Below are 13,548 nucleotides of genomic sequence, written 5' to 3' on the forward strand. Positions count from 1 at the left end.
ACCGGGGCTCGAGGGGGCGGCGGGGCGCGGCTGCCTTCCCCACGTGTGTGCAGGAGCCACGAGCCGCAGCAGCGACGAGAGGCGGCGGCGGCGCTCGGCCGGCTTTTCCGGCGCTGCCCCACGTGCCGGCCGAGACCACTTCCGGCTTGGGCGGGGCGCAGCCAAGATGGCCGACCCAGGGATGGTGTCACTTCCGTCGCGCTGCCTCGGCCGCCACCCCGCGGGCGGAAGTTCCGGTGGAGCGCGGCGGGGCCGGGAGCAGCACGCAGGCGGCCCGACCGGAGGTGCGGGAGGAGAGGGGACGGGACGGGACCGGACCACCGGGTCGGGAGGGGGAAGGCAGATCGTACCAAGGACACCGGGGCACGGGGGGAGGAGGTTCCGGGCGGTCGCGCCCTGAGGTGGGGCGGGCTTTGAGCGGGCCGCGGGACGCGTGGGGCGTCGCTCCGTGCCCGGGCTCGAGGCGCTCCGCCGGAACGGCCGTTTGCCAGTCCGCTGACGCCCGATCTGCACGGGGAGCCGCGGCCGTGTGGGAGCCGGGGAAGCGGTCCCGCAGGCCCGTCCTGTCCCCCCGCTGCTGACCTCGCTTTGCGCCTGCGTGAGCGGCGGGGCCGCGGCCCATCATTAAGCGATGGTCATTAAGCGCCTCGCGGCGCCGCTGCCACTTCCGTCGGAGCGAAGTGACCCCGCGCTGCTCTGCGGCAGGTCTGGCGGGGGGCGGGGGGCTGTCGCGGCCTCGTCCTATTCTGGCGGTCCGGGGTGGGGGGTCTTCTCACGTTTCGGCCCCGCGGGTCGCGGTGTTCGCGTGGCAGCGGGTGGAACGCGCAGGTGTCCTCTCGTGGGGGATGGAGGTGGGCGCTACGGGGTGCGGCGCTGTGGGCAGCGCTTGGACTGCTTTCTTTGTCCCAGGCCCCCGTGGGGGCGGCAGAGGCTGAGCTCCGGGATGGGCTGTGTGGGCCCTCGGCAGGCTGAGCTGATGTGGGACAGCCAGCCCACCGCCCGGGGCGGAGGGGATGATCCTTAAGGCCCCTTCCAACCCAACCGTGCTGTTTGCTCTGGGCAGCACTTTTCAGCCTATCCATCTGATGGAATTGCAGCTCCTGTTGCCTCTTGTTGGCTGTGTTGTGCCCGGGAAGGTGCGCAAGGCCACAGGAGAGCTGCTGTTACTTGTGGCTGTGGCTGCTAGGGATTTTGGCAGGTGCTATTTGTCTGCTTGTTGTTTTGACCCTGGAGTACACATGGCAGTGTGTAGGCGTGCATTTGCCAGCTTCCAGTGTTTCTGCTGGAGCTAGGGATCAGCTGAAGAGTGCTCAGTGAGACAAACCATGCAAGTCGTAGCCCAGACAGGGTACACTGCAGTCTGACTGTGTTCCCGATGGGAGCCAGGAGATGATGCTTCCAACGCACTCTCATCTAATTAGTGCTCAGCATGGGCTGCTGCCAGAGGTGGGAGTTGTGCCCATTGCGTGAAGCACAGCACCTTGCATGAATTGTGCAGGCAGCACAAGAGGGCTCTGCTGCCTCCAGGTCTGGGGACTAACAGCCTGGCTCATCCCTGGATGGTTCCATAAGGAGCTGAAGCTCTTACAGAGCCATCAACGCCCATAAAAATTGCTGCGTGCCTGCTCTGGCGCTTCCTGCTTCCCCACTGCTGCAGATTTGGGTCAGGCTCCTCCTCACATTCACCAAGAGTCAGAATGCTGAGGCTGCTCTCTGCCCATGTTGCTGCTGTCACTGGAATAGCTTTGGTTATGAGGTGTCACTGAGCTAATTTTAATGTTCTCTGTGTCCCACAGACATGTGACCCTACTTGCCTGGCTCGTGTGCCTCCAGAACTACGATGTGGGCAGCATTTGCTGGCTTAGAGTTATTTTCCTGCCTCACCTTTGTCCTTCTGCCCCACAGGTGCCAGTGTCTGAGTCTCTCGGTGTATGTGTGGTAACAACATGTCTGTCCCCCTCCTCGCTGATGCAGTGACTGTCTCAGGGGCAGAGCGGGAGACTGCCGCGGTAAGGGGGCTGCATTGGTGGGGATCCCCTCGGTCCTCTGGCCCTCTTGGCTCTGGGGCTGCTCTGCTCTTAGATGGGGAGCAGTGAGGGTGGGTTTCCTGGGATTTTTGGTGGCTTGTGCTGAGGAAGGGGACACCCAGGGCCCTGTGGCACAGCAATTATGGTGCTGGCGTGCCTGTTCCACCCATCCATAATGCTCAGAGCTGCAAAGGAATGTCATTAGCATCAGTTAATTTCTGCCTGTTTGGTTCTCTGCTGCTTATTGACTAAATGGCCTTTTGCCTACATGCCCCTGTCTCTTTCCTGGTACACAGTCATCACATCAGCTAATTCATTTGTTTTTCTGCTTTATTTAACAGGTCATTTTTTTACATGGCCTTGGAGACACAGGGTGAGTACTGCTGGAGCTGTCTCTGTGTCACGTGGCTAGATGTGGGCCTGGCCATTTGCTGCTTTGCACAGAGCATCTTGGGGATGTGTCTGGGTCTTTGATCTCAGCCACAGCAGCTGAGCTTGTGCTACCCGAATGGGGAATCTCTGGCCAGTGGCTGTCTGTGTTCCAGCTTGAATATTTATGATGTCCCCTATCTCCTACGGGTTTGATTTTTCTTCTTTAAGACAAACAGACAAGCACCATCCCATCCTTGGGAGGGCTGATAGTATCTGAGTATGCAAGGCTGCTGTAGCAGACAGTGTGAAATACAGCAGCAGCAAAAGACTGCTCCCTGCACAGGAGGTTCTGTCCCCTTGCTTGCTGATGGCAGCTCTCCTGCCTCCAGCTAATGAGTTCTGTGTGCTGCCTTTCCTTGCTGGAGATCCATGAGGGTTCAGGCCAGGGAGTAAGAGCATCAAAGCTGAGCATCCTTGAGGGGAAGTCTCTCATCTTCATCAACATCCCCAAGTGCTCAGACTCCTCTATTCTCTCCCCAGACACAGCTGGGCTGAAGCTCTCTCCTCCATCCGCCTCCCCTACGTGAAGTATATTTGCCCTCATGCGTAAGTGATTGGTAAAGGGTCCTGAGAGGGCTGGGAGGGTGCCCCAGCCTGCCACAGTCCTTTGGTAAAGATGTCCTGCAGCCGTGGGCCCCTTCTGTCACTTGTTTCTCTGAAACATCCAAATTATTTTCTCTGCAGACCCCGGATCCCAGTAACCCTCAACATGAAGATGGTCATGCCTTCCTGGTGAGTGCTTTGGGTGGCAGAGGTGAGGTCTTTCAGAGTGGGTGGAGTCCTTGAGGGGTATTTTGGGGAGTGAGAAGGATTGGGGAAGAGCACCCAACTCCCTTCTCCCTGCACACCAGGTGCTGGCTGAGGCTTGGGGCTGACTCTGCTTTTTCTCCCAGGTTTGACCTGATGGGCTTGACTCCAGATGCACCTGAGGATGAAGCTGGAATCAAGAAAGCTGCAGAGAGCAGTAAGAGGCTTTGGAGAGGGGGAAGTGCTGAGCTCCTGGATGCCTCTCCCTCTCTGGGGCGGGTGTCTTGTTTCTGCTTCTCCTTCCTTTCTCCTGCCCTGTGGTTCCAGACCACTTCTCCCAGGCTGCAGCCAAGCTCATTCAGTCTGTGGGACCTCTAGTGGCTGCCTCTCCCTATGTGCTGTGCACACCTCAGGCCTCAGGCAGTGCTGGTCAACTCCCCCGCTTTTACTGACCCATTTCTCTGTTGTTTTCCAGTTAAAGCAATTATCGAGCATGAGATGAAAAATGGAATCCCACCCAATCGTATTATCCTGGGAGGCTTCTCACAGGTGAGCTGAGCTGCATGGGACTGTGGGGCAGGGCAGACAGAGGGCTTGGGCCCCCTGTTTCCTTCCTAAAGATGAGGAGGAGCTTTGCTGGCAGGGAAGGGGCCGAGAGCTGGGGCTTTGTGGGGCACATGGCACTAACACCTTCCTCCTCACTGCAGGGCGGTGCCTTGTCACTGTACACGGCTCTCACCTGCCAGCACCAGCTGGCTGGCATCGTGGCGCTCAGCTGCTGGCTCCCGCTCCACAAGGCCTTCCCACAGGTACCCTGTCCTGCTGCTACCCTGCGTGTCTGTAGAGCACCTGCCTGTGGGGGATCCCCTCTCTGGGCACCCTTAAATGCTTCTTCCCTGTTGCAGGCAGCAAGTAACGGTGTGAACAAGGACATTGCCATCCTGCAGTGTCATGGGGAGATGGATCCTATGATCCCTGTCCGCTTTGGCGCCCTCACTGCTGAGAAGCTGAAATCAATTGTCACCCCTGCCAAGGTCCAGTTCAAAACCTACCCTGGTGTGATGCACAATTCCTGTCCTCAGGTCAGTGCCTTGGGAGGGAAAGGGGCTGTCTGTTGCAGCCTTTGGGATGAGTTTGTGGGCATGGCCCTTGAGCAGCCCTGGTGCGATGGGCTCTGCTCTCTTGCAGGAGATGATGGCCGTGAAGGAGTTCATCGAGAAGCTGCTTCCCCGGATCTAAGGAGAGCCAGTCGAGACTGTCGCAGGGAAGGATGCCGAGGTTGCAGCTGCCAATCTTTGCCCTGTGACCCGTCTGCTGCAAATGGAAGCCATGGCACCCACCCTTGCCTCCCACCACAGTCTGGCCCTCGCCTCTTCCCATCTCCTTGCGCTGCCTCCTCTCTGCCGGGGGTGCTCTGCCCCCCTGCTGCTCTCAGAGCTGAGGTCGGAGCTCTCTAAGGCGAGCCTTGAGATGCCTTTTCTCTTCTCTCACTCTGAGCAGTTTCTGCGGGGACCACCATTCCCTCAGTTTCCCATTCAAGCACTGCAGTGTGTGGGGCTGGCATGGGGCAAGCCAGTTGTTTTTGTTATTTGTTTCTTCCGTAACAGTGTTAGGGGTGGGACATGCCTGGCAGCGGGAGGAGTGGGGTGGGCACAGGACAGGGCCTCATGACTGCTCTCGGCCTCTACTCAGGTGACTCACGGGTTTTCAATCAGAGCTCAGGAACCCGGGACTCTCCTGCAGATGTCTCAAGGCCCAGGGAGAGGCTCTGCTCTGAGCTGGTACTGTCAAAGACTGCCCCAACCCCTGGGGCTGGCAGAGCGGCAGCTGTGCAGCTTCCACACCACTGCATGGGGCTGTGGCCCCTGCCCTGTCGCACACGCACACTCCCACTCCCATGGGCTAGCAGCAGCTCTGTCCTATAGATAATCACCTCCTTCATCCTCCTCCTGTCTTTGCTTTTACAATCTCCTCTTCAGCCTTGGATGGGGGCCCAGAGGGGTCTTGCCCTCCATCAGCCCAGCTCTGCATCCAGGTGCTGCTGTTTACAGCTGGCTGCTTAGCACCTCTGTCACAAAGCCTACTCTGTGCTGGATGGGTCCTTAATGTCTCTTGCTGCTACTTCTCCTTCCCTTTGGACCTGGGCTGGCTCAGGGAGGTGGAGAGTGGGATGAGGCATCCTGGCCCTGGCTGACATGGCTGGAGGCAACAGGTTGGCTCCCAGTCATTATCTCACCAGCATCTGATGCCTGGGGGCTGCTGTGCTGGTTCTATGGGGCAGCATGGGATCTCTATGTTGTCTGGGTGAAGGGTGGAGGCCACATTGGCCTTTCAGTGTACAATCACAGGCTGGCCAGGACTAGCACCATGCCCCTCACCCAGCTGGCTGCAGCTGAGGTTGTGCCTCTCCCTGGCCTGGAGGGACACAGCCCAGAGCTGCTCCCTGCCCCCCAGTCACCTCCTCCACCTGCCATAGGTGGGATCCCATTATCCTCCCCCCTCCTGCAAGGCTACGGGCAGAGGCTGTTGAGCAGTGCTGCCCTTCTCACCTCCCTGGGCTGAGCCCGCAGCACTGCTGGGCCCGCTGGGCTGGAGCTGTCATTGTCTTCTTTAAAAAAAACAAAACAAAACAAAAAAAAAAAACACAAACAAACTTATCTGGGCCACGGGGTGCGGCTCCTTCCCCTGTGTACTGCCTCTGTGGGTCTGGTCTGTTCTTGCCCTGCACAGCCCTGCTTGGTGTCTGCAGCTGTGCCCAGGGGCTGTGTGGGGCAGAGGAAACCTCGTTGCAGTCCTGGAGATGTGCAAAGCAATAACCCGCTTACTGGAGAGTTGGGTCTGTCAGACCCATCCTTGGTTTTTTGGTTTGTGTTGGGCTTTCTGTTTTTTTTCCTTTAGAAAGTCTTAAACCAGCAAACACACTGCTGGCATGAGGGGAGTCCAGCTCTTCCCCTTGCTTGGGGTTATGTCCTGCTGTTTCTTCTGCTTGGTGTGTTCAAAACTGCTGCAGCCTGTCCCCCCTGCTCTCAGCAAGAGGAGGAATGTGAGGCTTGGGGGTAGGCAGCCCAATATCAGCTGTGAACTGGAACTGGGTGCATAGTGGGGCCAGCAGGGGCTGGGGACCCGTGGCTATCCTCAGGCACGGCTCTCTGTAGCACATTCCCTGCTCCCAGGGAGCAGCACGTGCTAAGCTGGGGCCATGCTGAGGATCCAGGGAGGGAGAATGGTTTCTCTCCATTTCTCAAAACACCTTTTTGTTGTTAGGTTGTTGGTTTTTTTTCCTTCTTCTTTTTCCCTCTATTTTGTCTTCCTTGTCTGGGGTCTCTTTGTGTGTGTGGTCCACAGAGTCAGATACAAGGTAAATAAATCATAAACCTCTCCCAGCTGAGCTGGCAGTGTTTGTCATTCAGACTCCACTGGCTGCGCCCCAGCAGCTCTGTCTAGGTGCAGCAGGCACAGAACAGAGCAGCTACTTAGAAAGTAAGAAAATTTATTTAGAAACAAATCAAAAGCTCTATTCATAATTTAGTAACATAAGTTAATCTACATGACAGCAAACTGAGCTAGCTGAGTCATCATTTCCTAAGGGAGCCAGTATTGCTGCCAGTAATAAATAGAATCAGTGTGTGACAGCCAAGCAGAGCCTGCTCCTGAGGAACCTTTAGGAACACAATTACAGAAGAAGCTGCACAGGTACTGTGGAAGCAGAACCAGCTATGAGATCCCTTACGGCTGCAGGCAGGGGCTCCTCCAGCCCCACAGCAGCACACAGCAGGCAAGCCTTGGGCCCCAAAGCCATCTGAGAGGAGGGGGAGGGAGGGGAGCCCCTGGCAGCCAGCAGGGGCTGGTCCTTGGGGGGCCTCAGACTGTGGTCCTGTGGGAGAAGAGAGGAAGGCCTAGGACGACACAAGAGGTGGGAGGTCCTTGTCCAGGCCCCCTTTTTGGGCCCAGGGCTGGGGCTGTAAAGAATGGGCAATTTCCTCCACAGTTTGGGCACCCAAGATCGCTTGCTGGAGAACTGGATACTGCTTCTCCTGCAGTATGCACCCCCACCAAGCACCCTCCTGTGCCAGGTCCCAGACTTTTCTGTGAGGGGATTTAGTGCTCTGGGTAGTGAGGCTGGGCCTTGGCTCAGTTCTGTGAGATGGTGGGGTGAGGATGAGGAAGCATGGAGGCAGGTAGAGGGGCAGGCCCTGAACCCAGGACCGTAGAATGAGCCCTCAGACCAGGGCTCAGTTCTTACTATATCCTGTGGGATTCTGCAGCTGCCAGCGCCACAGGTCCTCACCTGCACAAGGAGAGAGACAGTGAGGGAAGGGTTGGGAGGTGGGCATGGTGCAGGGCGGGGGGGGATGTTCTTACACATCTTGTCCAGGCCAAATGCAGCTTTCCAGCCCAGCTCCCGCTCAGCAAGCTCTGGGTTAGCATAGCAGGCAGCCACATCTCCCTCCCGCCGGCCCGTGATCTTGTACTTGATCTGCAGGGAGAGCAGCACTATGAGGCAGGGAACTGCCAGGGCTCTGCAGAGGGCACTAACACTGGCACAGAGGCTACTCAAGCGGGCAAAGTGCACTGCAGGAGTCACTGACTCAGCACCTACCACCCTCCCTGAGGCTTTCTCCATGGCCTGGACCATCTGCAGGACAGAGTAGCCTGTGCCGGTGCCCAGGTTGTAGATCTGGGAGGAGGACAAGGGACGCACATCAGCTCCTGCTGCAAAAGGCAGGAGGGCCAGACACCCTTTGTTCATCCAAGCCCCACTCTCATACCTTGCAGCCACAGTTCTCTTTGAGCTTCTTCAAAGCAGCAATGTGTCCCTTGGCCAAATCCACAACATGGATATAATCCCTAACACCTGTGAAGACAGGGGATGAGCACAAAGTCCTACTGAGCCACGGGACAGCTTCACACCACCCATCCACAATAACGCACCCGTTCCATCTGCTGTCTCATAGTCATTTCCAAACACACTCAGGAATTCCTGGCGCCCCACTGCCACCTGTGCAGAGGAACAGACACATAATCTGCTCAGCTTCTGCCACACACAGCACTGCAAACCTGCAGCTCCTGCTGGGCAGTACCTGTGCCACGTAGGGCATGAGGTTGTTGGGTATGCCCTGAGGATCTTCTCCGATCATTCCAGACTCATGGGCACCAATGGGATTAAAATAGCGCAGGAGAATGGCATTCCAGCCCTGGGGAGAGACAGAGACGTGGCAGCCCTGACCCCAACCCCAGCACACACTGTGGCATAATACCACTGCTCCCAGCCCCGCACCCTCAGCAGCCCCTTACCTTCTCTGCTTTGCAGAGGTCCTGGATCATCTCCTCGATGAAGTACTTAGATTTGCCATAGGGGTTGGTGCAGCCCCCGACCGGGTGCTTCTCATCCAGGGGCAGGTATTGTGGGTCACCATAGACAGTGGCCGAGCTGCTGAACACGATGTTCCTCACGCCGTGTGCTTCCATGGCCTAGGAGTGGAGCGCAGCACTGCAGAGCCCACCGCATGGCACCACATCATGCCCCACCTGCAGCCCCACTCCCGTTCCCACTCACCTCCAGCAGCCGAATGGTGCCGGTGAGGTTCACACCGTAGTACTCCAATGGCTGTCGCACAGACTCACCCACCGCCTTCAGCCCCGCGAAGTGCATCACGGCCGAGAAGCGGTGCTGAGAGAGAAAAGACGCGTTAGGGCTGCAGCAGCTCGGTCCTCGCCCAGGGGTATTCAACGCCCGGGGGGGGAGGAGGCAGCGGCCGCACCGTGCTGAAGAGCTGCTGCAGCGCGGCCCCGTCCGTGATGTCGAGCTCCTGAAAGGCGATGGGCGTCCGCGCGATGCGCTGCACGCGCTGCAGGCTCTCGGGGAGCGCGCCGGGCCCTGGGGGGAAGGGGCGGTGGGTCCGAAGGCTCCGCATCGGAGGGATCGAAGCCGGCAGGATCGCGCGTACCTCTGGCGGCGTTGCGGAGGTTGTCGATGACCACGGGCTCGTAGCCCGCCTCGGCCAACTGCAGCACGCAGTGACTGCCGATATACCCCGCGCCGCCGGTCACCAGGATGCGCTCCGCCATGGCTGCAGGGGAAGGGGGAAGCTGAGCCCGGCCCGCTCCGGATAGATCACCACAGCGACCCGCGGGACACGGAGCCGCTCTTAGGCCGCGATCCCGCCGCTCACCCTCCGCCCAAATCCGCCCTGCCTTTAAGGCCGGGCCGGGCCGGGCGGGGCCTGCCGCGCCCGCCGCCACGCGTGCCGAACCACCTGCGGACGTGTCAGCCTGGCCGGAAGCGGGGCGCTGAGGGAGGGGGCTTCCGCCTGAACGGCTACGGCCATTGGCGGGCTGAGCAGCAAGTCGGGGCCGGGAGCGGCGGGGTGCACACCGCCCCCTGGCGGCGGGAGGCCACACGCGGAACAGGAGGAGCACGGCAGCGATCTCGAGTCATTAAACGACATCTTTATTAGTTTAAATCAAACAATGTGTCTATTACTCCGAGTACTTAGAAGTATCTTACAACAGATACTGAAGGTTTTCATAGTGCTGAGCACCACGGAGAAGGCCAATCGCTCCTCCTGGTACCCAAATCACAATGGCAGCACTGGTGCTGAGCCCATCACCTGCAGCCGCACAGCAGCTGCCTCTTCTCTCCCCCCTCCTCCGAGATCTCAGGAAAACATTCCCATTTTTCATTTCTTCAGAAATTCCATCAGATTATGCACTTTATCTCCTGCTCCAGGCCTGGGAGGAGCCCCAAAGGCAGCACCGTGGAGGGAGCAGGGCTGGCAAACAGCTACACTGTCCTTGACCCACAGCCAAACCCCCCTCGGGTACATCACAGTCTGCATGCGGCCTGGGACACTTTGGAATTGGTTCTTCTGTTCAGAGCATTGCAAATAAAGGTGCCGGTGTCCATCAGCTTCTGAAGGTCCACACCCTTCCAGGACACAGGGAACAAGGTCAGCATCACTGCCACAACACTGCCCCAGGAGCATGGCACAGCACAGAGCAGTAGGGCCAGGAAGTTGCAGGAGCTACACAAGGCCCACAGTACCCTGCCCTACTCTAGGGCTCTCTGTGCCAGGTCCTGAAGCTCCACTGCAGCCTGAAGCCAGCACTCAAGCTACTCACACTTACCGTGTGGATGCCCAGGCCATTAAGCATGTACACCAGGTCCTCTGTAGCAACATTTCCCGATGCTCCCTGGGCATAGGGGCAGCCTCCAAGGCCAGCAACAGAAGCATCAACCACACTCACACCCATCTGCAAAAACACCATTTTCAGTAAATTCTCCTTAAATAAAAGGCTCCCAAAATATACAGTTCACAAACAAAAGTAGAAGAAGCTCAAGCAAGTGTGCTCTGCTGCAAAGCAAGAATCCTACCTGAAGTGCCACCAAGATGTTGGCAAGGGCTTGCCCATAGGTATCATGGCAGTGAACAGCAAGAGCCCCCACTGGCACTTCTTTCATGACCGCTGCCAGCATCTCCTTCATGCTCCCTGGGGTCCCGATGCCAATGGTATCACCAAGGGAGATCTCATAGCATCCCATCGAGTACATCTTCTTTGAGACCTGCCCAAAAGCCAAGACACTGAGAAGACAGCTTTGTCATGGCCCTCCCCAGAGCTGGATATAGCAGTACAGAGGAGCCATAACATGCCAGGAGACTCCTCTCTGGAAACATTCACCTGCCTGGTGTCCTCATCCATATCAGCTAGGCAGCCTAGACAGCTGCAACCTCCCTCCATCTCTTCCCCCAATCTTTGTTTTAATGGTTCAACACATTCTCCAGCCATCAGAGTCCAGAAGGAGCCAAGAACATGCCGGAAATTCTGGTTATGTTTATGAACTCACCTCTGCAACTTTAGCTGCAGAAATCTTCCCTTCATAGGGACATCCAAGGACGCATGAAACATATCTATAGTTAAAAAAGCAAACCTTTAACAAGGGAACGGCAGCGAGATTATACAAGCCAAGTTGTTCAGAGCTTGTGCATTATTTTATATTCACTACACAACAGAAGATTTCATTTTCTATTTTAAAAGTCAGCACACATTCCAGTGGACAAAACTAACCTAATCAGTTACTCTACAATTACTTCTCTCATAAAAATAAAAAAAATCAGATAAAACAAGTACGCCAGACCAGGAGAGTTTTATATCTAAGCATTTCAGTGTGCAGTATGCCAGGAAGCCAGTATTATTTTAGATTATTTGGTAAAGCTGAAGATAGAATGAACAAATGAGGGGAAGAGTGTAAATTGTCAAAAGCTGTCCAGAGTACACCAAGCCAACACCTGAAACTGTATCGGAATGCTGTCATTTCCAAATTAACACTCCCAAGGCACAAAGCTCGCACTTGCTTGCATTCATCCAGACAGAGGCACTCCTCCCCAAAAAGCAAAGTTTAAAAGCAATTTCGCTCTCCAGTGCTGCGTGGGTCAGACTGCAAAGAGGTAACCTGCAGCAGTTACATTGCCCCTGGGCTGCTTGGTGCTGGGCTCACAGCAAGCTCTCCTTACCCACGGACAGGGATGCTGGCTGCTCTTGCAGCATTCATTACTTCACTGAATCTCTCCAGACTCTCCTCTATGGAGCAATTAATGTTCTTCTTTGTGAAGAGCTCAGATGCTGCTCCAAAGATGGACACTTCTTTGGCCCCTGCTGCCACCTGCCAATAGAAAGCATTAACCACGTTAGATGACTTCTCTTGCAAGGGAAATGACAAGCATGATTAAGACTGCAGTTCTCTCATTTTATTTTTTCCCCAGTTTTTCCCTGGACGACCCAATTAAAATTTGAATTTAAAAAAATGATTTTTAATATAATATATTGAGTTATTCTCTATCATAAGCAACAGGCTTCCCCAGAAGAATGATCCCTTTGTAGAGGAACTATGATGTGAAGCTGCTGCCTGTCAGAGCTGCAGATGCGTTTCCCACCCTTAACCACAGCTTAAGTATTCCTTCCTGGGCAGCCCTGAGGCTCTGTGACCCCTTACCGCTGCCTGGAATCCTTTCAAGTTGGGGGTCAGCACTGGGTAACTCACACCAGGCAACTTATTGATTCCCTGCATGACTTCAGCATGGTCAGCCATCTGCAAAGGAGACAGGGAAAGATTTCTGAGGGTGACAACTCCCTTCACAATTTTTAACACTTTTTAAAATTATTATTATTATTCACTTTCTACGAAGGGAGTGACAATACTCAGGAAAGTGGAAGAAGTGGTGCGTAAGGTGCACTGCAGGTCTCCAGCCCACCAAGCTGTGTGCACCTGAGCTATGTCCCTGAGCTGAGTGTGCTCCTCAGGCACGGACGGAAGCCTTTGGGCACTGCAGGTGCCTGCACGAGGCACTGCAAGAGGGGCCTCTGCCCCGTCACCAGGTCTGACACCAACCGGGTGCTCCCGACAGCGCACTGCTGCCACCCCACATCAACGCTGACCTGCGGCACCCATCGCGGGGACACGAAACTGGTGGCCTCGATGACCGGCAGCCCCGTCTCCGACAACATGTCGATCAGGCGGATCTTCACCGGCGTCGGCACCACGGTCTGAGGAAAGGGGAGTAGAGCGGAGCTGAGACCTGCACCGCTGCGCGAACTAAGCAAACACGGCGGTGCCCGCGCGTTGCACAGAGAGCCCTTCGCACCCACCCCGGCGGTACCTTCTCGTTCTGCAGCCCGTCGCGCGGCCCCACCTCCACCACCTTCACTCTCTGCGGAAAGGCCGCGGTGCTGACCTGAGGGCGGAGAGAAGGACAGCATGAAGGACCGGACAGACCCGGAACGAACCACCCACGACCCGGCGCCGCTCACCGCCCGCATCGACACGGCCCAGCACGGCAACAACTTTCGCGCCGCCGCCATGGCTGCTCGAACCCCCTCACGTGACGGCTGCCACGTGATTAGAAGTGGGCGGAGCTTTGCAGTCACGTGAGAGCAGCGCCAGAGTGTGCGGTACCTGACGCCGGGTGGTGTCACGTGACAGCGGTTCTGCTACGAAGCGCGGCATTGTGCGCTGAGGGCGCTTCGGGTGGCGCTCTGGATGCGTTCGGGATGCGCCGAGGGCCGCTCTTATAGCCGCACGCCGTGCCCGGCGCCGCTGAGCAAACAGTCCGTGTTTGCCCTAGGCCGCCCCGCGCTGCGTCACCGGGGGGCCCCCGTGCCAGGGCCGTCAGCGCGGGCCGTACCGCAGCCCGCGAATGGGGAAACGCCGCCGCAGATCTCCGAGTGCGTCCGCCTCCACCGGGACGCGGAGCACCGCAGGGGCTGACACCGTGCCGGGATGCGATGGGCTGCTCCGTGCCAGCTGTGCCCGGCCTCGCCACCCGACCCCCACGCAGCCTCTCCC

At 57.2% G+C, this 13,548-nt stretch overlaps 3 protein-coding genes across 6 annotated transcripts; 1 reads left to right on the forward strand and 2 right to left on the reverse strand.

The window, feature by feature from the left end:
• Nucleotides 1-156: 156 nt before the first annotated feature.
• LYPLA2 (lysophospholipase 2) lies at nucleotides 157-6,594 on the forward strand. Of its 2 annotated transcripts, none has more exons than XM_031594719.2 (10): nucleotides 157-284; nucleotides 1,906-2,009; nucleotides 2,369-2,400; nucleotides 2,940-3,005; nucleotides 3,144-3,191; nucleotides 3,353-3,423; nucleotides 3,682-3,755; nucleotides 3,914-4,015; nucleotides 4,112-4,288; nucleotides 4,395-6,594. In XM_031594719.2, the coding sequence occupies exons 2-10, from the start codon at nucleotides 1,932-1,934 to the stop codon at nucleotides 4,443-4,445; spliced, it is 699 nt and encodes a 232-aa protein (XP_031450579.1). In that variant the 5' UTR covers nucleotides 157-284; nucleotides 1,906-1,931; the 3' UTR covers nucleotides 4,446-6,594. The 2 variants fall into 2 exon arrangements, with proteins under 2 accessions (XP_031450579.1, XP_031450580.1); XM_031594720.2 differs by lacking the exon at nucleotides 157-284 and adding an exon at nucleotides 333-705.
• Nucleotides 6,595-6,679: 85 nt separating this feature from the next.
• On the reverse strand, nucleotides 6,680-9,512 carry GALE (UDP-galactose-4-epimerase). The gene is made up of 11 exons (XM_031594713.2): nucleotides 9,380-9,512; nucleotides 9,155-9,277; nucleotides 8,969-9,084; nucleotides 8,764-8,877; nucleotides 8,502-8,678; nucleotides 8,288-8,401; nucleotides 8,139-8,205; nucleotides 7,976-8,061; nucleotides 7,807-7,884; nucleotides 7,569-7,683; nucleotides 6,680-7,494 (listed from the first exon to the last, which is right to left on the reverse strand). Exons 2-11 carry the CDS (start codon nucleotides 9,273-9,275, stop codon nucleotides 7,439-7,441), a joined length of 1,044 nt encoding a protein of 347 aa, XP_031450573.1. The 5' UTR covers nucleotides 9,276-9,277; nucleotides 9,380-9,512; the 3' UTR covers nucleotides 6,680-7,438.
• Nucleotides 9,513-9,636: 124 nt separating this feature from the next.
• Nucleotides 9,637-13,538, reverse strand: HMGCL (3-hydroxy-3-methylglutaryl-CoA lyase). 3 transcript variants are annotated; one of them, XM_031594715.2, is made up of 9 exons: nucleotides 13,159-13,538; nucleotides 12,863-12,937; nucleotides 12,642-12,749; nucleotides 12,199-12,294; nucleotides 11,720-11,868; nucleotides 11,053-11,116; nucleotides 10,582-10,770; nucleotides 10,335-10,460; nucleotides 9,637-10,134 (listed from the first exon to the last, which is right to left on the reverse strand). In XM_031594715.2, exons 1-9 carry the CDS (start codon nucleotides 13,207-13,209, stop codon nucleotides 10,033-10,035), a joined length of 960 nt encoding a protein of 319 aa, XP_031450575.1. In that variant the 5' UTR covers nucleotides 13,210-13,538; the 3' UTR covers nucleotides 9,637-10,032. The 3 variants fall into 3 exon arrangements, with proteins under 3 accessions (XP_031450575.1, XP_031450574.1, XP_089980081.1); XM_031594714.2 differs by lacking the exon at nucleotides 13,159-13,538 and adding an exon at nucleotides 13,014-13,152; XM_090123955.1 differs by lacking the exons at nucleotides 9,637-10,134; nucleotides 10,335-10,460; nucleotides 10,582-10,770; nucleotides 11,053-11,116; nucleotides 13,159-13,538 and adding an exon at nucleotides 13,014-13,152 and having other exon boundaries at nucleotides 11,374-11,868.
• Nucleotides 13,539-13,548: the final 10 nt, after the last annotated feature.

The sequence above is a fragment of the Phasianus colchicus genome, chromosome 24 (genome assembly GCF_987193195.1).
Source record: "Phasianus colchicus chromosome 24, bPhaCol1.hap1.1, whole genome shotgun sequence".
In the NCBI taxonomy this organism is placed as follows: Eukaryota; Metazoa; Chordata; class Aves; order Galliformes; family Phasianidae; genus Phasianus; species Phasianus colchicus.